At 50.3% G+C, this 26,018-nt stretch overlaps 2 protein-coding genes across 5 annotated transcripts in view; one reads left to right on the top strand and one right to left on the bottom strand.

Annotated features, from left to right (window-relative positions):
• Positions 1-1,392: 1,392 nt before the first annotated feature.
• Positions 1,393-16,624, bottom strand: ARRDC5 (arrestin domain containing 5). Its single transcript, XM_020901152.2, has 3 exons — positions 13,086-16,624; positions 11,283-11,491; positions 1,393-1,971 (listed from the first exon to the last, which is right to left on the bottom strand). The coding sequence occupies exons 1-3, from the start codon at positions 13,411-13,413 to the stop codon at positions 1,444-1,446; spliced, it is 1,065 nt and encodes a 354-aa protein (XP_020756811.2). The 5' UTR covers positions 13,414-16,624; the 3' UTR covers positions 1,393-1,443.
• Positions 16,625-16,744: 120 nt separating this feature from the next.
• UHRF1 (ubiquitin like with PHD and ring finger domains 1) overlaps positions 16,745-26,018 on the top strand; it is a 35,185-nt gene continuing 25,911 nt past the window's right edge. Inside the window, exons 1-2 of one of the 4 annotated variants that reach the window (XM_020901151.2) lie at positions 16,745-16,835; positions 18,152-18,318. In XM_020901151.2, coding sequence (XP_020756810.1) covers positions 18,166-18,318 — 153 coding nt within the window. In that variant the 5' untranslated portion in view covers positions 16,745-16,835; positions 18,152-18,165. Of the gene's footprint in view, positions 16,836-17,403; positions 17,489-17,595; positions 18,319-26,018 lie in introns of those variants that run through there. The other 3 variants (XM_020901149.2, XM_020901150.2, XM_020901147.2) reach the window with 3 other exon arrangements.

Genomic DNA, 26,018 nt, shown 5'->3' with positions numbered 1-26,018 from the left:
TGGCCCATTCCTTCATACCTGACTGCGAGGGACCTGGCCTGTGCTTTGCGAGCCCATGGACTGCAGCCTGGCAGGCCCCTCTGTCCACGGGACTTCCCAGGCAAGAATACTGGAGTGGGTTACCATTTCCTCCTCCAAGGGTTTCTTCCTGACCCAGGGATCGAACTTGACTCTTACGTCTCTGGAGGGTTCTTTACCACCAGCGCCATCAGACCTTTAAAGATTTTCATGGCCTGATTTGTATGCAGTGTCTTAGTTGCTTGGGTAATCCCATCCCAGATAAAATTCAGGATGCTCAGTTGAACTGGCATATCAGATACATGACGAATGATTCACGAATGATTTTTAAAAAGCATCAGGAGACCCCAAATATGGTGGGGAACATACTTATGCTGAAACAATTATTCTTCTGAAATTCAAGTTTAATTAACCCCGATGTCCTTGATTTTTATTCTCAGGAAAGACAGAATGTGAGGGAGTCGTGAGACCCAGGTGTGGGTGGCCCAAGTGAAGGATGGGAGGCAGAGGAGGGGAGAGAAATAGGGGGTCCTGGGGAGGGGGAGTTGGAGAAGTGCCTCGGTGGTTTGGTGATGGATGAGATGTGGGTGGATGAACCTAGAAGACTTGAGCTTTTACCCTGTGTGATCTGGGGAAGCCCCAGGGGAGCAGCTGCGAGGAGAGGAGGGATGTGACATGGGTAAGAGGCTCACAGACCCAACCTGTGGACTCAGCAACCATCTGTCCCCAGGCACGGCCCCAGCCTGGGTCTCTGTCTCTCGGCACTGCTGATGTTTGGAGCTGGGTCATCCGCTATGGGCTTCCATGGTGGCTCAGATGGTAAAGAATCTACCTGCAAACCTGGGGAGACCCAGGTTTGATCCCTGGGTTGGGAAGATCCTCTGGAGAAGGGAAAGGCAATCCACTCCAGTATTCTTACCTGGAGGATTCTGTGGGCAGAGGAGCCTCACGGGCTACAGTTCATAGGATTGCAGAGTTGGACACGACTGAGCGACTACACACATCCTCCGTGGGGGGCTGTCCTGGGCACTATGGAGCAGCATCCCTGGCCCCCACCCAGTGGATGCCAGGACAACCAATATAACCAGACTTTGCCAATATCCTCTAGAGGGCAGGGTCACTCCCAGTGGGGGATCCCTCATCTAGGTAGTGTAAGAGTAAGCAAGGAGATGGGTCTGGGGTGCTAACCGGGGCAAGTCCTGGAAGGTTTTGTCAGGCTGGAAGGCTTTGGCCTCTCCTGTCATTTACAGATCTTTCCTGGGATGGGAGAAGTGGATGCCTGCACAGCTGGAGCTTGGTGAGGTTTGGGTCACATGCTGCCCATAGGCAGACTCATCCAAAGGCCATTTGTGCGAGGTGAAGGAAAGCTCTGCCTTAGAGTCTGATAAAACTTTTAATATTTAGACGTTTGGGCATTTAATTCTGTCAGTCTGGGCTCACGGGTAACACCGCCCTGGTCCGGCAGCCCGCAGTGGTCTGGTTTGAGTCCACGGGGTTGCTGGTGATAATGATGGGCACCTTGGCCTTGACGCTGGTCAGGGACCAGGGCAGGTGGACGGTGCTGACCAGCTCGTACTGGGTGTTCATGATCTCGGTGTCCTGTGAGCCACCACCGCTCACGGACAGCACGGGCGGGAGGTGGAAAGTGCTGACGATCTTGGTGGTGTTGAAGGCCGTGATGGGGGTGTTGGCCTCCTGCCTGAGCAGCTCACTGCTATCCACTCTGGAACGGCGCTCCGCGTTGGGCGTGAAGCCCTTATAGTGCACATGGGCGTAGAGGGCGAAGATGACCGTCTTAATGCACTTGCTGGTCTGGTTGTTGATTTCCGTGGTGAAGATGACCCTCTCCCCCGGCGTAAAGGTGTTCTTTTCCATCTGGATCTGCAGGCAGATGGTGCCCTGGCTGCAGCAGCTGTAAGACACCTTCTTCTCAGCCTCCACGAACAGAGGGTTCTAGAAGAAGTGGGGGCGGGGAGGGACAACTGTGAGGGCTTGAGGCCACAACGTCTGCTTGCTCACTTAACAGTCCACCTGGTCTTGAGCCTTCGGGACTCTCCAAAGCCCTTTGAACCCTCCTACGTTGTTGGTGGAAATGTTAACTGGTGCAGCCACTATGGGAAAATAGTATGGAGGTTCCTCAGAAAACTAAAAATAGAATAACTAGCAATCCCACTCCTGGGAATATATGGGGACAAAACTCCAATTCAAAAAGATACATGCACCTCTACGTCCATAGCAACACTGTTTACAACAGCCAAGACATGGAAACAACCTAGATGGCCATGGATCAATGAATGGACAAAGGAGATGTGGAACATATACATGGTGGAATATTACTCAGCAATAAAAAAGGAGAAAATAAAGACCATTTGCAACAATAAGCATGCAATTAAAGATTACCATACTAAGTGAAGCATGTCAGAAGGAGGAAGATGAATACCAAGTGATATCACTTATACGTGGAATCTAAAATACAGCACAAATGAACCTATCTACAAAACAGGAACAGATTCATGGACATAGAGAAGGCTTGTGGTTGCCAAGGGGGAGGGGGAGGAATGGATTAGAAGTTTGAGTTTGGTAGATAAAAACTATTAAATTTAGAATGGATAAACAACAAGGTCCTAATGGATAGAACAGGGAATATATTCAATATCCTGTGATAAGCCATAATGGAAAAGAATATTTAAGAAAGAAAGTATGTATATGTATGGACTTCCCTGGTGGCTCAGTGGTAAAGAATTCACCTGCTAATGGAGGAGACGGGGTTTTGATCCCTGGGTCAGGAAGGTCCCCTGGAGAAGGAAATGTCAACCCACTCCAGTGTTGTTGCCAGGGAAATCCCATGGACAGAGGGGCCTGGAGGGCTACAGGCCATGGGGTAACAAAGAGACAGACCTGACTTAACAACTAAACAACAACAATATGTGTGTATAACTAAGTCATTTTGCTGTACAGCGGAAATTGGCACACCATTGTAAATCAACTATCAGTTCAGTTCAGTTCAGTTCAGTTCAGCCACTCAGTCATGTCTGACTCTTTGCGACCCCATGAGTCGCAGCACACCAGGCCTCCCTGTCCATTACCAACTCCCGGAGTTTACCCAAACTCATGTTCATCGAGTCGGTGATGCCATCCAGCCATCTCATCCTCTGTCGTCCCCTTCTCCTCCTGCCCTCAACCCCTTCCAGCATCAGGGTCTTTTCCAATGAGTCAACTCTTTGCATGAGGTGGCCAACATATTGGAGTTTCAGCTTCAGCATCAGTCCTTCCAATGAACACCCAGGACTGATCTCCTTTAGGATGGACTGGTTGGATCTCCTTGCAGTCCAAGGGACTCTCAAGAGTATTCTCCAACACCACAATTCAAAAGCATCAATTTTTCGGCACTCAGCTTTCTTCACAGTCCAGCTCTCACATCCATAATGACCACTGGAAAAACCATAGCCTTGACTAGACAAACTTTGTTGGCAAAGTAATGTCTCTGCTTTTTAATATGCTGTCTACGTTGGTCAAAACTTTCCTTCCAAGGAGTAAGCGTCTTTTAATTTCATGGCTGCAATCACCATCTGCAGTGATTTTGGAGCCCAAAAAAATAAAGTCTGACACTGTTTCCACGGTTTCCCCATCTATTTGCCATGAAGTGATGGGACCAGATGCCATGATCATAGTTTTCTGAATGTTGAGCTTTAAGCCAACTGTTCACTCTCCTCTTTCACTTTCATCAAGAGGCTTTTTAGTTCCTCTTCTTCAATTAAGAAAAATAAACAATCAAATCCCTTTTCCATTCTGAGTGTCAATTTCCCTGTCTGTAACATAAACCTAAGAAATTCATAAGCCCTTGATTTTATCTCTACATCCATAACTCACTTGCTGTGTGACCTTGAACCAGTGCCTTGACTTCCCTGAACTCTAGTTTTCTGGAAGACAGGGAATGTCTTATAGACCAAGACCTAGGGCTTACTCAAGTAGTTCAGACTTTAGGAGAAAATATGGGCTCTGTATCATGAAAACTGTAGAACTGAAATTATATAACATGTTTAAATAAAAACTTTAAAAGGCAGTCTTTATATCAACTGGTTAGCTGCTGGATTGCACACAAAATCATATATACATTATATTTAATGTGTGGTTTGGGTAACATTTTACTCTTTCTTAGGGCTTCCCTGGTGGCTCAGATGGTAAAGAATCCACCTACAAGAGACCCAGGTTCAATCCTTGGGTTGGGAAGATCCCGTGGAGGAGGAAACCGCAACTCACTCCAGTCCTCTTGCCTGGAGAATTCTATGGACAGAGAGCCTGGGGGGCTACAGTTCATGGGGTCGCAAAGAGTGGAACCTGACTGAGCGATGAACCCTTTGGATAACACTTAAGTTTTTATTAGTGGATACTACTTTAACAGATTTGAGGGAATTCCCTGGCGGTCCAATGGCTAGGACTCAGGACTTTCACTGCCAGAGCCCAGGTTCCATCTCTGGTCAGGGAACTAAGATCTTGCAAGCCTTGCAGTGTGACAAAAAAATTTTTTAATTAAAAATAAATAAAATTAAAGAGATTTGATGTGATGTGGTATGTGCTTACAATGAGTTACTCTCCAGTTTTGCTGGCTTCCTGTGTCTTCTAGACGAACTTGATACTTTTACAAACACATGTGTATGCATGTGTGTTTGTGTGTCTGTGTGGCATTTGTTATTCTCATGCAGATGTTTGCATTGTTTAGGAATACATTTATTTGTGGTTGAATTGTACAGTACGGTTTTACATAATTGAATGCTTTGTATAAATCAATCCTCATATGTTTTTCCAGCAACTTGCCTTCCTAGCTTAACATTCTGTGTTTTGAAAGGCATGCACGTTGGTGGCTGTCATTCTGATTCATTTTCACAACAACAGTGAAGTGTGTTGCAAAATAGCTTATTCACCCATCCCCCCTCCATGAAGGACATTTATGTTGTTGCTATGTCTTTGATATCATAAAAGAGCTAGAAGGAGCACGGTGAAGACACTTCTGGGACTTACATACCAGAAAAAGTTGCTCTGCACCCCCTTGGACTGTAGCCCACCAGGTCCTCTGTCCATGGGATCTTCCAGGCTGGAATACTGGAATGGGTTGCCAGGCCCTCCTCCAGGGGGTCTTCCAAAATCAGGGATCGAACTCAGATCTTCCACATTGCAGGTGGATTCTTTACCCTTTGAGCCACCAGGGAAGCCCAAGAATACTTGAGAAGGTAGCCCATCCCTTCTCCAGGGAACCTCCCTGACCCAGGAGTTGAGATGATATACAGATGGCCAAAAGGCACAGGAAAAAATGCCCAATGTTGCTGATCATCAGAGAAATGCAAATCACAGTCACAGTCAGATAGCACTTCACACCCGTCAGAATGGCCATCATCAAAAAGTCTATAAATAACAAACACTGATGGGGATGTGGAGAAAAGGAACTCTTGTACACTGTTGGTGGGAATGGAAATTGGTGCAGCCAGTATGGAGGGTCCTCAAAAAGCTAACAACAGAGCTACCATATGACCCTGTCATTCACTCCTGGGTATATATCCAGAGAAAACAAAAACCCTCCTGGTGGTGCAATGGTTGAGATTCTCTGCTTTCACTGCAAGGGATGTGGGTTCGATCCCTGACCAGGGAGCTACGGTCCCACACAGCGCATAGTGCAGCTGAAAAAAGTGTTGATTGGACCCTCTGAACTGATTTTTTTGTATTTCTAGTCTACTTATGCTATGCTATTGTTTTGTTTTATATAAAACAAAAATGCTGTAAGCCATCAAATTAATTTTTTCTGGCACATTCTATCTTATTTTACTTATTTAATACTATTGTTTTCAGTCCTACACATTGATTTTATAAAAACAAAGTTTGTTGCAACCCAGAAAATTTTATATTTTCCTACCTCTTTTATTCTTTCATTTTAAAAAAATAAATGGCAGCCCAACAAATGGATTTTTAAAAATATTTTCTATCCTACTCATTTTGTTCTCTGCATTGTTTTCTTTTTAATATTTTTTTTTAAATTAGAGGACAACTGCTTTACAATATTGTAATGGTTTTTGCCATACACCAACATGAATCAGCATTAGTTGTACATATGTCCCCCACCTCTTGAACTCTGTTCCCACCTTCCCCCCTCTGATCCCTCTGGGTTGTCACAGAGCCCTGACTTTGGATTCCCTGCTTCATACATTAAACCTCACAATGGCTGTCTATTTTCCATATGGTAATGTATTTTGTGGGTTGCAAACATTGTTGTTTTAATATAAAATAGGAAAACAGTATCCTTCAGTACTGTTTTCGGAAAACAACATTTGCAAACTACAAAGTTGATATTTTTTTTAAAAACCATTTTAAAATTTTGGGCTTATCTGCTCTTTTATTTTGTAGAAACATGCCTTGCAACTTGCTAAATGGATTTCATACCCCACTAATGAATCATGACCGAAGGTTTGCACGACTGTGTTCTAGATCCAATATCCTTTGTCACAGAGGCCTCAGGCTGACCCCTGACCCCTTCAGCTTCACCTGCTGCCCTCTGCCTCTGGCCCCTGCCTATCTTCAGACTTCCCATGCTTTCTCTCCCCTTGGAAGGCTAATTGCAGGCCATTTCATTCTAAGCTCCTCCAGTCTTATTCGAAAATTCGTTGATGCGTTAGGACCCTACAGGCGTGAAAGGACTGGCTACCCTAACTCAAGACCAAGCCTGGTCCTGAAGGAGGTGCCGAGAGACATCAGTGGTGGCCAAGGGGAGATTCCCATTCCAGGCCAGATGGGGTGGCCCAAGAGCCCAGAATCCCAAGAACGCCAGGTTACAAACTCAACATTGATCTTCCGTACCTGGGAGTTTTTTCGGATCTCCCTCTTTCTTTGGCATATGTGAAACTTTGGGGGGATTCATTCATTCAAGCAGTATCATTTTGTCAACTTGGTGCCAAGTTCAAGGAAAACCCACAGCAGTGAAGACCAGTCTAGTCCCTGCTCTGATTGGAAAGATAGATATAAACATGGCACACTTTTTTTTAATGGTACATTTTTTAAGTTCTTGTTTTTTAAAATGTGGACTATTTTTAGAGGTTTATTGAATTTGTTACAGTAGTGCTTCTGTTTTATGTTTTGTTTGTTTGTTTTTTTTCTGGCTGCAAGACATGTGGGATCTTAGCTTCCGACCAGGGATCAAACCTGCACCCTGTGCTTTGGAAGGCGAAGTCTCAACCACCAGACCGCCAGGGAAGTCCTTTAATGGCAGGTTTCTGATTAAGGTACGTTATGAGGCTATGACAAGCGGCTAAGGTAAAGGGAGACTCCCTCGGACTTGACGGTTAGGAGAGAGATGTCTTGGGGACAAGTGCTGTACCCAACGGGACTGCTTGTTCCAAGAGACAATGGGTCACGTCTTTCAAAATTCTAAAGGCACACAGAGAGGGTGTAGAAAAGTCGAAACCCTTGTACATGGCTGTGGGAATGTAAAGTGGAGCGGCTGCTGTGGAAGAAAGTCTGATTGCCCCTCAAAAGGTGAGATGTCGAATTGCACCAGCAATTCCACTCCTAGATGGCTACCTGAGAGCAATGAAAACATATCCACGTAAAAACGTGGACACCTACGTTAGAAGCAGCATGGTCCCTAATAGCCAAGACACGGAAACAACCCGCTGTCCCTCGAGTGATGAAGAGATATACAAAAGGTGGTCCGTCCATGCCACAGAAAGACAATTCACCCTAAAAATGGAAGAAAGCACCGACACACACTACAGTGTGGGTGAACTTTAAAAAGAAATTTTTCAGCTGCACCCCATGGCAGGTGGGGCTTTAGTTTCATGACAAGGGATTGAACCCATACCCCTGCATTGGAAGGTGGACTCTTAACCACTGGACCCCCAGGGAAGTCCCTGGATGAACCTTGAAAACACTATGTTCAAATAAGCCAGAAACAAAAAGGCCACATAGTGTCTGATTCCATTTATTCAAACAGGAAGTGTCCAGAACAGACAAATCCCCCGAGACAGAGAGTGAATGTAGTGGTGGCTGGGGGAGGGGAAAGGGAGGTTTGAGGGTAACAGGTAAGGGATGCAAGACTTCTTTGGTTGTCGTTCAGTCCCTCCATCGTGTCCGACTCTTTGCAACGCCATAGACTGCTGCACGCCAGGCTTCCCTGTCCTTCACTATCTTCCGGATCTTGCTCAAACCCATGTCCATTGAGTCGGTGATGCCATACAACCATCTCATCCTCTATCTACCCCTTCTCCTTCTGCCTTCTATCTTTCCCAGCATCAGAGTCTTTTCCAAAGAGTCAGCTCTTCACATCAGGTGGCCCAAGTATCGGAGCTTCAGCTTCAACATCAGTCCTTCCAATGAATATTCAGGGTTGGTTTCCTTTAGGATTGACTGGTTTGATCTCCTTGCTGTCCAAGGGACTCTCGAGTCTTCTCCAGCACCACAGTTTGAAAGCATCAATTCTTCAGTGCTCAGCCTTCTTCTTTATGGTGGGGGAGGGAAGGCATTAAAGTGTTCTAACACTGACAGTGGTGATGGCTGTACAATTCTATGAATGCATGGAAAGCCATGGGTTTGGACACTTCAAAGGGAAGAATAATAAGTTATGTGAATTGCATCTCAATCAAGATGTTAAAAAAAAAAGTGGAAGGAGAAAAATTTTGCTTCTCCCCCCTGCTTCCCTCCCAGGAGGCAGCCAGCAAGCCCTCTGTTGTGTTTCTCTGGTCTCTGGAAAGAGACAGTTTGTTACACCTGCAAGGAAGTTCTGTGCATTTCTTATTTTTACCACCAACGGTGCAGGCTAGACACGCTGTTCTGAACTTTGCTTTATGCGTCCAACCCAGTAACATGGAGGTGCTGATACCGAGAGCTGCCTCATTCTTTTGTCTCTGGCTGTGTCTTGCTCTCTCTTTCTTTGCTCTATCTATAGAGTTGACCTTTGACTATGAACTGTTACTTTAATTCCCTTTGCAACAAACATTTAAGTGGTTACCTTAAAGTTTCTGGCCTCCCAGGCAATGCATGCAGAGGTCCTATCACACAAATGAAATGACAGTGGTAGGAGAATTTTCCAGAAGAGAAATGAAATGGCTGGGGCAAAGTGCGTGTTCCTTTTCATTTGGATAGATATGGCTGAATTGCCTTCTGTGGGGGTTGTGGCAGTTCGTCCGGCCATTACTGAAGCAGGTGACTGAAGATGTAGTTTCCGAGCAAAGATCTAAAGGAGGAAGGGGAGGGATTGGAAAATCCTATCACAGGGTTCTGGGCAGCGGGCACACAACACGAAGGACCTGGGGCAGGATGATGTTGGAGGAACAGCAAGCAGGCCCATGTGGCTGGAGCAGAGTGAGAGGGGGAGAGAGGGGGGAGGGGGAAGGCAGGGAGGGGACGGGACAGGTCGTGCAGGGCCTTGTGGGCCAGGGGGAGGTCGTGGGCTTTTACTCGGAGGGAGGTGGGAGCCCTGGAAGACACAGACGGGTCAACACCTGACTCCTTTCAGTTGATCTGAAAAGGACAGACTGTGGGGGTCAGGTCTCTGCCCCTGCTTGGACCAGAGCAGTAGCCTCTGCCCTGATTCACCAGCTCCTGCCCTCACCCTGCCCTCTCCAAACTGATTAAAAGAGTACTGAGTAGTTGAAAAAACACAATATTTTCATCCTCTCAAGATGGATCTGCAATAACTCCTTTGTTGCCGTAGTAGCGATCTGAGCTCTTCCCATGTACCAGGAGTCCTTGATGTGTACCGATCCTGCTGGGTGCTTCATGACCCTCATGATCGAGGAAAGTGTTGTTTTCATTATACCCATCATACAGATCAGGACAATCGAGGTTCTAGGAGGTGCTGTTAACTGCCCAAGGCCATTTGCTAATGAAGCATCCGGCAGCAGAGACCTCAGTCCAGGTCTGACCCCACAACAGCATTTCACTCCAATTTCTGCTTTGTGCACCCTGCACTCTAGATTAGCTCTCAAGGGAGGGCCAGAGTCTGCTCAAGGTCACCCAGAAAGCAGGTAGCCAGACTGGCCTTTAGCTCAGATCTGCTCACCTCTGATCCACCCCTCTAAGCACCTACCTACCCTGGAATCCTCCTCCCCTGAGGTTGGCCAGGCTAGAGATGATTCCCTACTACACAGATAAGACTACACCTGGGACTTCTCTGGTGGGCCAGTGGTTAAAAATCTGTGCTTCCAATGCCGGGGACTGGGGTTCAATCCCTGGTTGGGGAACTAAGATCCCACATGCCTCAAGGTCAGAAAAAAGCAAAACATAAAACAGAAACAATATTATAACAAATTCAATAACGAATTTTTAAATGGTCTACATAAAAAAAAAATCTTAGAAAAAAAAGGATCGATGGGGCATAAATATTCTGAGGCTGCCCTGGACACCAGTGCCGAGCACCATTCCAGGCCCTGAACCTGCAGGAAGTCCACTGACTGCTCCTCCTGAGACCTAGGGGCCAGGCACCCTCTCTGTGTCCAAGTGACAGATGAGGAAATGGCACAGAGAGGCCACACCACTTGCAGAGGGTCACACAGCAGGTAGGTTGGGACGTTGGGATTTTAACTTGGACCTTGAGAACTAAAATGCCGGCGCTCTCAGCCACCATGCTCTGATGACAGGGAGGTGGTGACTTTGGCCAATGGAACTCCACCCTCCCTTACTTCCGCCTCTGCACCTGGCCTCTGGAAGCCACACAGAAGCCTCCTCCGCTCAGGTGACCGACGCTGCCAGACCCCTCCTTCCCTGGTTGGAGGGCACCCCTTGCTGTGCTTCTTGGTGGGGAGAGGGTACCATCTCCATTATCCTTTCCCAGAGACTCACTGAACACCTGGGACACTCAGTCAGGGGGTCCGAGCAGGGCATCTGCTCACTCTTGACCTACCTACCCTGGGGTCAAGAACATTCATGGGCCAGGCCATTCTCTGGGAGGGGCACTGTGGTTGAGCAGCTTCCCTGGCCCCCACCCCCTCGATGGCACTCATCCCCCTCCCCAACTGCGATAACCACACATGTCATCAGACATCTTTGCTCAGCGTCCCCTGCAGCGACAGAATCACCTCAGTTGAGAGCCACTGGCTTAGTTCCTGCCCTGGTTTCTGATTCCCCTTTTTGCAAAACTCCTGAGCTGGAGGAGCGGCCAACACCTTCCCTTCTTTTTCCGGGTTGGGGCCTTCCCTATCCCCTGGCCGCTCCTGCCCCATCCCCTACCTCTTGGGAACTTTGAGGCCAAGCCCCTACCCCTGCTCCCCCTTGCTCCCCACTACCTGCAATGATTTTTCTGCGTGGAAAATTGAGGAAGTGCCTTGAACCATCAAGTATATTCTCTTCTTGGCTAGAATGTGCTCCCGACCCATGCAGAAGGCCTGCACGAAGTAAAAGATGTTGCCGATTTTGCTGGTGAAGGTGGAAGGAAGCCTGGGAGGTAAGTTGAAATGGAAGTCAAAGGTGTGGCTGCCTGCACTTAACCAATTATCTGAAAGCAAAACACACCAATGGCATCAGAAGGTTCTAGAATCCCGCCCCCCCTTCTCTTTCTTTATTGTTTTGGCAGTTAGCTTTTTCTGGATCTGGCCTCTCTGTCCCTGAGCTAGCTCTGAGTTTTAGGGATCCAAAACGCCAAGGCTCATAAATATCAGACCTCAGTTGGGCTGGAGATGGAAGCTCTGGGTGAGTGTTGGTCACCCCAATCTACCCACCGGAACTTGCTCACCCCTACTCAGGGCCTGGGAAACTGAAGGTCTGGCCTGCAGGTTCGATCACACATTTATTCAACCAACACATCTTGGGGCCCGAGGCAGGCAAATCTCCCTGCCCTGGCAGCGGTTGGCCTTCACTGCACAGCACACAGCAGATTGACTGAGTGATGATGACGGTGGGCCAGGGAGGGACTCACACCGCCCTCTCATCTCTGTGATCTCCCTGTTTTATTTTTTCTTACATTTCCCCCAAAGCCTCTTATGAGTGTGTCCTCCCAGTCGGACAGCAACCCCAGGGATGCCAGGGACCTTTTCTGTTTTCTTTGCTGCTGCATCCCTGGTACCTGGCATGGTTGTTGTGCACAGTAGGTGCTTAATACATGTTTGTTTGTGGAGTAAATGAATTGAGGTTGATGCTCCTGAGGGGAAACGATGCTTCCCTTGGAAATGGAGAAGGGTGGTACCCGATGCTGTGGGGTTGAGGGACTGAAAAATTGTTTTGGTTGAAAGAACTAACACCTATTCAGCACTTACTCTATAACCCCTGCTATTTTGAGCCTGAGACATGCCATTAAATCATCAAGTCCTCAAGACAATCTCAGGAGGCAGGACTTCTTTCTGTTCCCATTTTCCAGGTGGGTTAACTGGGACAGAGAGAGGCGGCCTGATTGTTGAGTATTAAGGTCCAGCAGTATCTGGATGGGTTTCCCTGGTGGCAAAGACGGTAAAGAATCTGCCTGTAATGTGGGAGACCTGGGTTCGATCCCTGGGTCAGGAAGATCCCCTGGAAAAGGGAATGGCTACCCATGCCGGTATTCTTGCCTGGGAAATCCCATGGACATAGGAGCCTAGTGGGCTAAAGTCCATGGGATCACAAAGAGTTGAACAAGACTGAGCAACTAATGCGCAAACAATATCTGGGTATCTGCAAGCAGGGACCCCTTCCATCACTAGATCTGAGCTCCATAGTCTTTTGGTGACAACTTCCCCGGCTATCCTATCTAAAATTTTTTTAAAAAAATCTGAAATGAAACTTTGTTCAAACAAGCATTGGCCAAGCATTCTGATTGACTGTGGACTACCCGGAAACACTCATTTTGGAAAGGACCTATAGTTCCCTGGCAGCCCAGGCTCCCTGAGGTCTGTCCAGACTTTAGATCTGAATCTGGCAGAGCTGGGGGCTTGTCACTGCTTCCCTCGAGGGTCTCTCCTAGTCCTCTCCCTCCTTTCTCTTCCCCTGTGACCACAGGAGCCAGGCCTCTGCCCATTTCTCATATCCCTGGGGGTTTGTTGATTTACTGATAGATGTGTTTATCTTCCAGACCCTGGTTTCCTATTCTGGCTAACATTGGCAGTCATATCAGTCCTTACCCTCCACTGGGAATGTCTTTGTCTTGTGCACGTAGTCAGCCTTGTTGTTGCAAATAACTTCTCGGCTATAATCGCGGGACGCCCCAGTTTCTTCATTCCACTCCACGTAACCTCTTCCCACAAGCTCCACCTTCACGATGGGGTCCACCAGGGTGCTGTTCAGAGTTAGGACCACCTGTCCTTCGATGATGCAGCCAGCCAGGTAGACTGCATCCTTGGGCAGCACTAATTCGATCGACTTCACCACAGACATGGGGGGTTGGGGTGACGGAGAAACATCCTTCCCCCTCCCCCATGTCACAGAGATCCTCGGTCGCGGTGAGGTCATTTGTCTGTGACATCAGCCAGTCAGGGTTCTGGGAAGGGGTTCCCAATGGCCAGGATTGGTGGGGGCAAGGTTTTTGGGGGTGGGCGGCAGTGTGGGAATCCCAAAGGCCTCACTGGTTGATGAAATGGTAGCCTGACCTCTTTTTTCTAGGAAACAGCAAACAAATAAAACCACAAGATAGCAATATTCCTGGCATACAGGGAACAACTGTCATCTTGCCAGATGTCTGGGGCCTGGATAGGAAGAATTCTCCCAGGCTCTCTGGTGAGATAAGCATCATAAGCTTCATTTACAGATGGAGAGGGGATGAGCCCAGGGGTATCTTCTGCCCCATCGGATGGCCCCCACATGTGGCCTGTACACCCTCCTCAGGGTTCACACACGGATGCTGGGTCCTATACAGATAATCATTTTCACTTTTTTTTTCTTTCTTTTTTTGGTTACACCGTTCAGCTTGTGGGATCTTAGTTCCCTGACCAGGGATTGAACCTGTGACCTCAGCAGTGACAGAGTGGAGTCTTAACCACTGGACCACCAGGAAAGTCCCAATCATTTTGTCTTTAATAGCTCTCTATTTCTATTAATGTATATTAGAAGGAAAATGATATCGATAGCTAGGACATGGGATTTGCTGTGTCTTGGAGATGCTCAGAGCACTTTGGGCTCCACGTGATCATGGACACCATCACAAAGCACCATCTCCCTGCACAACTGATGACTGTCTTTCCTCCTGCTCCTCCACTGCACAAGAAGTCCCTATAGGGTGGGACTTGGTTTGCTGGACCCAGGGCCTGGTGCAGACAAGGGAGGGCAATTAAAGTCTGTTCAGTGACTTAATGATTGTCAAGTGCATATCATTTTGCAAAAGGGAAACTGAAGCCCTTTGCACCCTCAGGGTGCCTGATCTGCACGTGGGCTGGTGCCTAAGTAGGAGGGACAGCAAAACCGAAGAAGCTTTAGGAAGTGTCTGTTCTCCAGGCTCTGGCAGACCTCATGACTATGTCATATCTTGCTGTCTTTGATGTGATGTCTTTTGTGGACATCAACATTTTGCTTTTCCAACTGGTTGGTAAGCTTCTTTTAAAGATGCCTGGCATAGTTTCTTGTTCATGGTTGTTAATTAACCCAAGCAACCCCTCTGACTTTCTTGAAATGAGTAGAGAGATTGGGTGGGGCCCCTCATCACCACTGCTCAAGGTCTTTTCTGCAGGGAAAACCAGACACCTCTTTCTGTGTTGCTTGACTTCAGATATCCAAGGAGGCTGGAATGTGTGCCCTGTACCAAGTGTACACAAGGAATATAGAGTCTATTTCTTTTTCAGCCATGCTGAGTTTTGACAACAGCAGGTACAGAGAGAGGCTATGCTCTTGCCAGAAAAGGGCTGGGTTCCTGTCAGAGATGTTGTCAGTATGGAAGATCTCATCTGCCTCACAAGGTTGGGGAGGCCTGGCTACCTGCTCACATCTGCAACATGGTCACCACGTAGCTGGTAGCTTAGTTTCGATAAACGAGATCAGTTGTGTCGGCGATGTCCTGAAGGTGGGGGGAAATTAATAGGAGCATCTCGACTTTGTGATTGGAGTATATTCATTCCTATGGCTGCTGTAACAAACGTCCACAAATTCCATGCTTTCAAACAAGACAACTGAGTTCTCTTACAGTTCTGGAGGTCCAAAGTGTGAAATGGAGCTAAAGTCAAGGTGTTGGCAGGATTACATTCTAGAATTCTAGGAAAGAATCTGTCCCTTGTTTTTTCTAGCTTCTAGCGGTTTCCCATATCCTTTGCCTTTTGCTTTCATCATTCCACCCTCTATTTCCATTGTCACTTCTCTGACTTGACCCTCTCGCCACTCTTTTTCATTTACTAGGACCCTCATGATGACACTGGGCCAGCCCAGATAGTCTAGGATAATCTCCCCATCTGACAATCTTTAGTTTAACCCCATCTGCTGAGTCCCTTTTGCCATGAAAGTTATGATATTCACAGATCCCAGGGATTAAGACGTGGACATCTTTGGGGGCCATTCATCTGTCTACCGCTGGGAGAAATAAAAGCAGAAATACCAGAGCCAAGATAGAAGGAACTCTATGTGTGGCCAGAGAAACCTTGTGAAAACACACATTGGAGCTCATTGGTTTTCAGCTCACAGCCCTCCCACCCTATCCACTGCTCTCCAGAGAAAGACCAAAGTCCTCCTGGTGGCCTGTGAGGTCTTACATGACACCCCTCTGACCTCATTCGCTCCCGCCCACCCTCCCTTTCACTGCATCTGCCCGGCTCTCTGTCCATTTCTAAGCCTTTTCCGGCCTCTGCATTTGCTCTTTCCGCCTCGATCCATCTGTCCTTGGTTTCTCATCTCAGATCTCAGCTCAAATGTCATCTGTCCAGAGAGGCCCACCTCTCCACCTCAACCAGAGTGCCTCCTCTCCCCGCCCTCCCACATGGCTGCTGGTCACTCTCCAGCTCTTGTCCTGTCTTCATGGCACGTGTGGTATCTGAAATGATTTGCTTTATTGATTCATTTCTTGCTGGTCTCCCCAGATAAGAATTTAACCTCTCGGAGACCACCAACAGGGTGGGCCTTGCCCACTTTTGGGCCCCCAGCTCTGAACATCCTGTTCAGGCATTTTGTAGGTGCCCAGAATGGGTCACTGTGTGCCCGCCAGGACTGGTCAGAGCAGAGCAGGCAGGGCGGAGGGGGGAGGGCAGCCCTGCCCGCCTGGACAGCTAGGAGAAGGCGGGAAAACGAGGCGGGAAAAACCAGCAAACAAGCCCTGCGGGTGGGTAGGGTGGGGAGAGCTGGAGGGCCCTGGCGCAAGGAAACCGAGCTGGGGCGATCAGGCCCGTCATCGGGGTGCAGGAGGTCTTCTGGGGGGATACCCCCAAATTCTCCTGTATAATTTACACTGATTCTGGTCTTCCTGCCCAACTGGTCAGTGCATGCCTGGTAAGAGGGTCTGAAGGAACAGACTTAGAAGGTCAGGGGTGTCTACCCTGGGGGTCTTTGCCTTGGGGGTGATCCTTAGGGCTCATGGAGAGCACCCATGATGAGGGGGCCCAGGTCCCGCCACCGGCCCCGTTGCACACTGGGCGCGCCCAGCAGAGCGCGCAGGGCTGGGCGGGGCCGTGGCCCGCTGGGCGGAGGGGGGGTGGACAGAGGCGGGGGCGCCCCCCACCCCCTTTCTCGCTTCCCGCCACTGAGGCGGCCAATCACCAGGCAGGCGCCCGCCCCCGGCGCGGCCTCCTGTGGCCCCGCAACTCCCAAACGCCAAGTTTTCGCGGGAAAAAAATCAGAGCAGCTGGCAGCGCAGCGGGCAGTGGTGGCCGTCCGGGCGCTCGGGATCGCACACACGTCTGCGCAGGGTCCTGGCCACACAGGCGGCTCCTCTGCCATCCTCAGAAGGGCCAGCGCGCAAGCAGGCGAGTGGATCGTGAGCGGTCAGGCCGTTTGGGGTGCCAGCCCGGGCCAGGGCGCGGACGGGGGGAGGCGGGCAGGACTCGGCGCACCCGGCGCCTTGACTTTGCAAAACTTTCCGGGACGCTCTGCCAGCACGGGAGTACATTTTCCCCGCGCCAGGGCTACCCTACACGCGGTCTCCGGCTTTGCCCCCAACCCTGTCGGCCCTTAGAAGTCGCCCCGGAAGCCCAGTCTCTGGCAGGAGCGAGCGGAACATCCCAGGCGCCCCGCGGGGGTCGCGCCGGCTCGGTGGGGGAGGGCCCGGCGAGCCGCGGGGGAGGATGTCAGGCTCCGCGCCTGCGCGCGGGGCGCCCCGCGATTCAATTGTCGCGCCCGAGCCCGATTTCGCGCGCCCTTAGTTCCCCGGGCGCGTCTGGGCCAATGAGGAGCTAGAGGGGCGGGGCGGCCGACCGCGGCGGAGCCAATCAGTGAGGCGGCTCAAGTGAAGGGGGCGGGACCTGGCGCGCGGGCCCCTCGGCCGTCCCGGCGGTGGGGGGTGGGCGTGGGCTCGCTGGCGTGGCCCGCGCGGGCGAGCGAGAGAACAAGAGGGGCTACGGGGCCGTGCGTCGGGGTCCGGGAAACGCAGGCTGGAGCTCCGGGCGGCCGTGGGGCAGAAGTGAGTAGCGCTGCCCGCGCGGGGGTGGCCGGGACGGGGCGGCCGGTTGCCATGGCCACAGCGGGGCCCGCCGCGTCGCGCAAGCGCGCGCGCGGGTCGGGGGTGCAGTGGGGGTCCGCGGGCACACGGGGTCCCCAGCTCCCGGGTCTCGAGTGGGTTTCTTCCCCTTCGGTCCCACTTAGTTGAGTTCCCTGGGACTTCGGAAGTTTCAGTCAAAAGCGGGACTTTTGGGTTTCCCTCTCGCGTCAGTGTTCATCCAGGGAATGAATGAATGAATGAATGAACGAACGAACAAACTCGGCCCCTCACTGTTTGACTGTGTGCCCCTTCTCTTCTGTATCCTGGTGTGTTTTTGTTTTCTCCCCTGTGAAAGGCAGGGTTCGTTGACTGAGTAGCTCAAGGTGCCTTTTACTCTCCCCTAATTTCCCGTCCCTCCTCAATCCTCCACCAGTGCTACTGATTAACGCATTATCTCTTAATTCAGGGCCTGGGGCCTGGGCCAGCTGTGGCAGGTTATAGGGAATAAGGGGCTGGGAGGGCATTCCAAGAGTTACCTGGTGTCCACAGTCTGGACAATAGCAAGGATGACCCGAATATGGCACAGCCATGGTGGTGTTATTGACGGCAGAACTGACCAGGGGTGTTGCTCCCTCATCCTCGCAGCTCCAGCAGGCACCATGTGGATCCAGGTTCGCACCATGGACGGGAAGGTGGCCCACACCGTGGACTCCTTGTCCAGGCTGACCAAGGTGGAGGAGCTGAGAAAGAAGATCCAGGAGCTATTCCACGTGGAGCCAGGCCTGCAGAGGCTTTTCTACCGGGGCAAGCAGGTAAACCCGCCTTGCAGGCTGCCCGCCTGCCTGCCTGCCCAGCACCTTTGTTCTTGCCTCATCCAGGCAGGGCACACACACTCTTCCCCCCCACCTCGTCCGGTCTGCTTCTCCACAGAAACCTCCAGTGCCTGAGCGAGGAACAAAGGCTCGACTCCTAGACTGACACTCCAGGCGGGCAGCCGGGCACACGAATCTGTTGCATTTGGAGGTCTTTTAAACTCCCAGCCCTCCCCTTTGTGGACGCTCCCCTCAAAATAATTTCTAGAAAAAAGAGGTTGGAGGTGGCCGTTGGAGGGCTGATGAATTTCAAGGAAGAGCCTAGAATCAATACTCACACACCGGGACAGAAGAGACCAGATTTTTCTTTGAAACACACACCAAAGGTCTACTGTCGGTCAGCACCTTACTATTTTCCGACCCCCATGGGGTTTTCTAGAAATTGGAATCAGCTTATTCAGAGTCAGAGACGGTGCTTGTTAATCAGGAATTTCCGCCACTCCTGGGCCTCCTGTCTGGCGGAGGCGGTGGGGCTGCCCCTGAACGGGGTTTGTGCTTTGCGCGGGCTCAACTGGCCCTGTTTCCTTTCTTCAAGATTCCCCACCACAGCCCCTGTAGCCTTTGAAAATGCCCCCCCACCCCTTGGCTTTATCAGCTGCCCACTTTGGAGACGCCTTCTCCAGTGACACCCCTGGGAGTTTTCATTCTTGTTGGTATCTTCAGAGGGGACAGTAGGCCAGCCTGTGTTGGGGTGTCACTGAGTGGGAGAAGATGGTCCCACGGAAAATGTCCTTCCTGTCTGCTGGGGCCACCCTGGAAGGCGAGTGGACTGTAGGGACCTCGGCGACCTGTATAGAGACTACCCAGGATTAAAAGGGTTCCTTTGGGTTCTGACTTTGTTGTTGTCAGGTCTTAAACTGGGTGCTGCCGCCATCTGGTGTCTAAATTGAAAAATAGATGCTGTCTGCCTGGCCAGGAGTGTTTTTTTTAGGGCCTGGGAGGATCCTGCCTGCCTCCTGGAAATGAGACCTGATGATTAATTTCTTGAGCTCAAGGCGCCCTCCGAGACCTCTCGCCTCCTTCCTGTGGGAGATGCGAGGACTTGAATGTCTTAAGAATCTGAGTTAACGCGCCCCGCCTGGGGAAGGGAAGCTGGGGGACTCACTCACTGTGGTCACGTGCGCTGTGCGGCTGGAGAAAAGGCTGGGCTGGGAGTGGCACTCCCCTGGGATGTGGTCTCTTGGGAGCAGAGCCTCTTTCCTGCCACCTCCAACAGAGGCTCATTTTTGGAGACGTCCATACTGATTTCAGTTTGTTCCCCAGTCTTTGTGTTCAGCAAAAGGTCCTTGTGCTGAATTTCCGAAGACCTCCCATGGGCACGGGCTAAACAGTCCGTGGCATCATGCAAAGGCAGGTTGGATCGAATCCTTACATTCAAGGCAGTGACTATTTCTGAATGCCTGCTGTGGGCTTGGGCGCCATGCACTTTAATTTTTACATTCAAAAACATGCAGAGAAGTTGAAAGAGCCATGAACGCCTAAACACCTACCCGTGGCTTTTATCACTGACATCACGCAGCTGTCTCTGCCTCTGTCCGTCCACCAGCCCATTTTATTTTGGGAGATGCATTGCAGAGAAAGTTCCAGTTCACGTCACCGTAGACCCTCCAGCTGGCCAATTCTTAACTAGAGTACTGTGTTTGTTTGTAGCTCTTGTTTCTTCTGAGGAAATTTGCATACAGTGAGAAACACGTCTTAAGCAGATGGTTTGGCATGTTGACAAATGCATGCATTCGTGTGACCAAACCCCTCTCTTCCTGCATGGGCACTATGGCATTTGATCCATACCAAAGTCTTCGTATTGCCTGTGTGAGTTGTAAAGCGTGATGATAAGCAGCGTGCCTTTAATCCTTAGGTTTGTCTGTCTGTCTGCTTGCAGCGCAGCTTCTGAAGATCTCAGAAGGTTCCTTGTTCCTGAGTAACCTCCTCTAACCGCTGTTCATCCCCTTCCCCGTGCTCAACTGGGCCACTGCGTAGTCGGTTCTGTCTTCCGGGTGAGGAAGCCAGGCCTCAGCGTGATGCAATTTCCCCAAGGTTGCGCGACCAGGAAGTGGCCCGGCCTCAGGGAGGTGTGGACAGTGCCAGGCGAGTGGGGGACAAAGGCACCTTGAAGCAAGTCAGGTCTGCAAACAGACTGGGCTAATCACCATAGGAGGCCATGCAGCCTCCAGCGGGTGCGAGAGAGCTGTTGTTTTTATAGAACGTTCTAGAGAGTGTTCGAGATTCCTCCCCCCCCCCCTTTTTTTTTTTAAAGAAACAGGGCATCGCATGCAGTCCCAGGTCTGCGGTGAGGTCACTCGAGCCAATAAAGCAGAACCAAGCAGAGTCTGTCTTCAGGATATGGGAGGGTCCCGCGGCGAGCTAGCTTAGGCTGAATAGGTTGGCGGTTATGTCGTTTGATTGGCGGAAATGCAGGGAGCTGGATGGGGGAAGGGACCCTGGGCGGCTGGCCCAGCCTGGGCAAGGGTGAGAGGCGTCTGGTGCTTCTTTCTTTGTCTTTTTTTTTTTGGCTGCCCAGAAAAATCACAATAGCTGTCATTGGTGGTGCTGGTAACGACGCTCAGGTGCAATACTTGGGCCTAATCGTCCCAAGTGCCCTGCCGAGTATTTCTGGCCAGGGCAGTCTGTGCTTTGCAGTCAGATGGGGCTAATTGTGGGCCCACAACGTGTACTTGGTGGGATTCACTGAGGTCACAGATTCGGGGTGTGGGCCGAGCTTCCCTCCTGGTTCACAGTAAAGTGGCGATAAATCATTTAGTGCAGGGCCTCCCCTTGGGCACTGCTGACGTCAGGGCCTGATTGTCCTCCATGGGGGGTTCATCCCCCAGCGCTGTGGGGTGTGGAGCAGCATCTCGGTCCCGTTCACTTGATGCCAGGAGCACCCCCTTACCCCCCCAGTCATAAGGTCCACAGGGTCCCCAGACATTGCCAACTGCCCCCTGGGGGCAAAGTTGCTCCCAGCTGAGAAGAGAACTAATTATTTAGTCAGTGATTTTGATTTACTATAGGAGAGCTGTCTGAAGGATCAGGTGAAATGGCATCCTGGGAGTGGCCTTCTGAGGGTCACTCATGTCACAGTGCCCCACCAGATGGCCCTGCCCTGCTGGGCCTTCTTTGAAGGTCTGCCCCTTTTCCCAAAGGACAGAGTCATGCAGTAAATCGGACAGCCCCTTGCTGAGACCTGTCCACCTGGCTGCAGGAGGGAGGGTCCCTTCCTTCCTTCTCCCCCAAACACCCTCCCTGCAGCTGGAGACACGCCCTTTAGGTTGGGGGTTAGCAAACTCTTTCTGTTAAGGACCCAGTGGAAACCGTTTGCGGCTAGGCAGTCTGTCTACTCACCTCTGCCATTGAAAGCCAGGAATACATCCTGAGCCCAAAGGAGTGGGCATGTCCTGATTTGAGTCCTGGTAGAACTTTATTTACCAAGCGATAAATCATTTCGTGCAGGGCCTCCCCTTGTCAGTGGGAACTGTCCCGCTGGCCGAGGTGTGGCAGTTACATACAGGCTTCCTCCCAGGGTGCCAGATCCTGGTTGTACTGTGGGACATGCTGGACCAAACACCCAGGGCGCGGTAGGCGTTGCAGGTGTCCCTCCAGGGCATGGGTGTCACTCTGTTTGGATTCAGCACCCCTTCCACCCTTCAAAACGATGGAGGACTCCAGAGAGCATTGTGGACATGGATCATGTCTGTCATTTTATGTCCTATTAGAATTTGCAAATGGAGAAAAATTTGTTGTTATTCAGTTGCTCAGTCGTGTCCAACTCTTTGCGACCCTATGGAGCAAGAGAAAACACACATGTATGTTTCCTTAGGCATTGGAATGGTGGTGTCAGCCCATATCACACAGGCTCCATGCCCCTGCAAGGTCATGAGGCTGGCCAGTGACATCACAGTGTCATGTCAGGGTAGGTAGCCTGGGCTTCACAGACCCCTGAAATGTAAATGCCTGTCCAGGGCATGACCTGGGCTGTGGCCTGGGGGGTCCTAGGGCAGAGTTCACATGTCAGGACTGATCGGTGGACAGGCAGGGTCATGCCTGTACACCCACCTCTCCCCCCAAAGCGGGAAGCATGTCCCTCTGCCACGGCCTGAATCATACCTTTTCTTCCTTCTCCCATCTCTGTCCATCTGTCTGTCTGGCCTGAACCCCACATTGCTGGGGAGGCTTGGAGTCTTAGACGGGACTGTGGGGGCTGCGACTGCAGCCGCAGGAAGGGTCTTTATAGAGGCCCCAGCCTCTTCCTGCCGGAGGTCCCTCTTGACAAGAGGCTCACACGCGCTGGTCTGGTTTATGACCTCTCCACTTCTCCCCAGTCCAGGAGAACCACCCCTTGCCAGACCCAGGGTCATTTATTTCCTGTGCTCTGAGCAGCACTCACACCTCAAAAGTGTCTCCCCAACGCCCCAAGGGGGCAGAAAGTGGGCGGCTCTGACTCTGGGCTCCTGGGAGGAAGCTCTGTTGTCAGATGTCCTTTGTGTTTATTTCATTTACTGCCATGTGCATGCCCAGAATTCCCCAAGTCCAGAAAGCTTCTGGTTTAAAAGAGGGATGTGATCTAAACGCCGCCGGCAGCTTGGCCTTTACACCTGAATGTGCCCCAAACCACGTGTCTTGTGTTTTACCGCAGGCAGTTTAAATCCCTGGTGGCTCAGTGGTAAAGAACCCGCCTACAATGCGGGAGACTTGGGTTTGATCCCTGGGTCAGGAAGATCCCCTGGAGAAAGAAATAGCAACCCATTCCACTGTTCTTGCCTCAGAAATCCCATGGCCAGAGGAGCCTGGCGGGCTGCAGTCCATGGGGTTGCACACAGTTGGACACAACTGAGTGACTAAACTACCACCCCAGGCAGCTTAAGGGATTTTCACCTGCAATTCTGGTTGTACAGGATTCTAACTGCATGTTTAATTTTTAACATGAGAATCTGCAACCTAAGATCCAGCTTGCCATTCAGTTTGAATAGCCTTTATTTTTTGAATTTTCTAAAAAATTATTTTACTCAAGTATAGTTGATTTACAGTGTTGTTACAATGTTGTGTTGAAATGTCAGTCATTCAGTCCTGTCCAACTCTTCGCGACCCCACGAACTGCAGCCCACCAGACTCCTCTGTCCGTGGAATTTTCCAGGAAAGAATAATTGGAGTGGGTGGCCATTTCCTTCTTCAGGGGATTTTCCTAACCCAGGGATTAAACCTGAGTCTTCTGCATTGCAGGCAGAGTCTTTACCATCTGAACCACCAGGGATTTAAACTGTGTTAATTTCGCCCTTTTTTTTTTTTTTTACTTATTGCAGGGTGGCATATGGGATCTTATTTTCCCCACCAGGGACTGAACCCATGCTTTCTGCATTGGAAGCTTGGCGTCTTAACCACAGGACAGGCAGGACAGTCCCTTGTATAGCTTTTATCAATGCTGTTAGACTCAGTTGGAGTTTTAGGACCTTAGAAGAAACCCTGGGTTCGGCGTCCATATCCTCACTGGTTCCAGCCCACCTCCCTGCTGTGTGCAACTTGAGGCTAGCAGGGTTGGGGAAGGGGGCATCCGACACACACCCTTTTGTCATAGCAAGTGGTTGTGCAAGCTCCTTCCTGCCCACTTCGGGCCCTTCTGGAACTTTCCAGAAGTGGTCCTCTGAAGCCGTCAGACCAGTCTGCGTTCCATCCTGGAGGTGGAGCCCCGGGCTAGCCTGGCCCAGCATGTGGCCTTCTCAGTGCCCAGCCCGCCTGATCGCACCTCTGCCTGCTGCACTCTTGCACCAGGAGGGGAGTGTGTGTGTGTGTTTGTGTCTGTGTGTGTGGGCCGCTCCCATCTATCTAGCTTCCTGACCCATCACAGATGGCCCCATCAATATTCCTCCTGCCGCCTTTAGCTACAGCCCTCAGCCAGGTCCTGATCTCCCCCCCACCCTCCTTGTCCTGCACACCCCCAGCTGCCTTTCTGCCCCCGCCCCCAGCTCTGCCACCCTGGCTCCTGCTAGGCCTCTATCCCGGAGCTTCTTGTAAAACAGAAGTCCGACCACATGCCCCCTCCTGGCCCCGAGTCTCTCCCACTGCCTCTCCCCTGTCCTGGTGCTTTGGTTTATTATTTCTCATCCTCTGAAACCATCCTTGCTTCCCCTGATGTGTGTGGGGAATGCCTCTACTCCCCTGCATTTAGCTGTCATGCTCAGCTGTGTCCTATGTCTTTGTAGGAATGAACCGCTGCTTGGCTGGCAGATGATGCTGCCCTGAGCATGATAAGTGCCAGGCTACCTGTCTCTAGTTCAGTGGTTCTCCCTGGGGAGTGTTTGGCCCTGCTGGGGCTCTGGGCAGTGTCTGGAGACATCAGTTATCACAACTAGGGGGTGTTCCTGACATCAAGTTGGGGGAGCAGGGATTCTGCTCCACCTCCCCAGAAAGAGAATGATCAGAGTGGGGGTGCTTAATGTCCGCAGTGCTGAGGGGTGTCTGCCTAACCGTGCAGGTGCTGGGCACCAGGTGCCTGCCTCTTGTCATCATCCTTTTTTTTTTTTGTTTTGTTTTGTTTTTTTTATTTATTATTATTATTATTTTTTTAATCTTTTTTTTTTTTAAATTAGTTGGAGGCTAATTACTTTACATCATTACAGTAGTTTTTGTCATACATTGAAATGAATTAGCCATGGATTTACATGTATTCCCCATCCCAGTCCCCCCTCCCACCTCCCTCTCCACCCGATCCCTCTGGGTCTTCCCAGTGCACCAGGCCCGAGCACTTGTCTCATGTACCCAACCTGGGCTGGTTATCTGTTTCACCCTAGATAATATACATGTTTCAATGCTGTTCTCTTGAAACATCCCACCCTCGCCTTCTCCCAGAGTCCACAAGTCTGTTCTATGCATCTGAGTCTCTTTTTCTGTTTTGCATATAGGGTTATCGTTACCATCTTTCTAAAGTCCATATATATGTGTTAGTATACTGTAATGGTCTTTATATTTCTGGCTTACTTCGCTCTGTATAATGGGCTCCAGTTTCATCCATCTCATTAGAACTGATTCAAATGAATTCTTTTTAATGGCTGAGTAATATTCCATGGTGTATATGTACCACAGCTTCCTCATCCATTCGTCTGCTGATGGGCATCTGGGTTGCTTCCATGTCCTGGCTATTATAAACAGTGCTGCGATGAACATTGGGGTGCACGTGTCTCTTTCAGATCCGGTTTCCTTGGTGTGTATGCCCAGAAGTGGGATTGCTGGGTCAGATGGCAGTTCTATTTCCAGCTTTTTAAGAAATCTCCACACTGTTTTCCATAATGGCTGTACTAATTTGCATTCCCACCAACAGTGTAAGAGGGTTCCCTTTTCTCCACACCCTCTCCAGCATTTATTGCTTGTAGACTTTTGGATAGCAGCCATCCTGACTGGCGTATAATGGTACCTCATTGTGGTTTTGATTTGCATTTCTCTGATAATGAGTGATGTTGAGCATCTTTTCATGTGTTTGTTAGCCATCTGTATGTCTTCCTTGGAGAAATGTCTGTTGAGTTCTTTGGCCCATTTTTTGATTGGGTCATTTATTTTTCTGGAGTTGAGCTGGAGGAGTTGCTTGTATATTTTTGAGATTAATCCTTTGTCTGTTGCTTCGTTTGCTATTATTTTCTCCCAATCTGAGGACTGTC

Source organism: Odocoileus virginianus, chromosome 3, assembly GCF_023699985.2.
Source record: "Odocoileus virginianus isolate 20LAN1187 ecotype Illinois chromosome 3, Ovbor_1.2, whole genome shotgun sequence".
NCBI lineage: Eukaryota > Metazoa > Chordata > Mammalia > Artiodactyla > Cervidae > Odocoileus > Odocoileus virginianus.
Note: the sequence above shows the minus strand (reverse complement) of the source record. Positions and strands in the feature narration are given on the sequence as shown.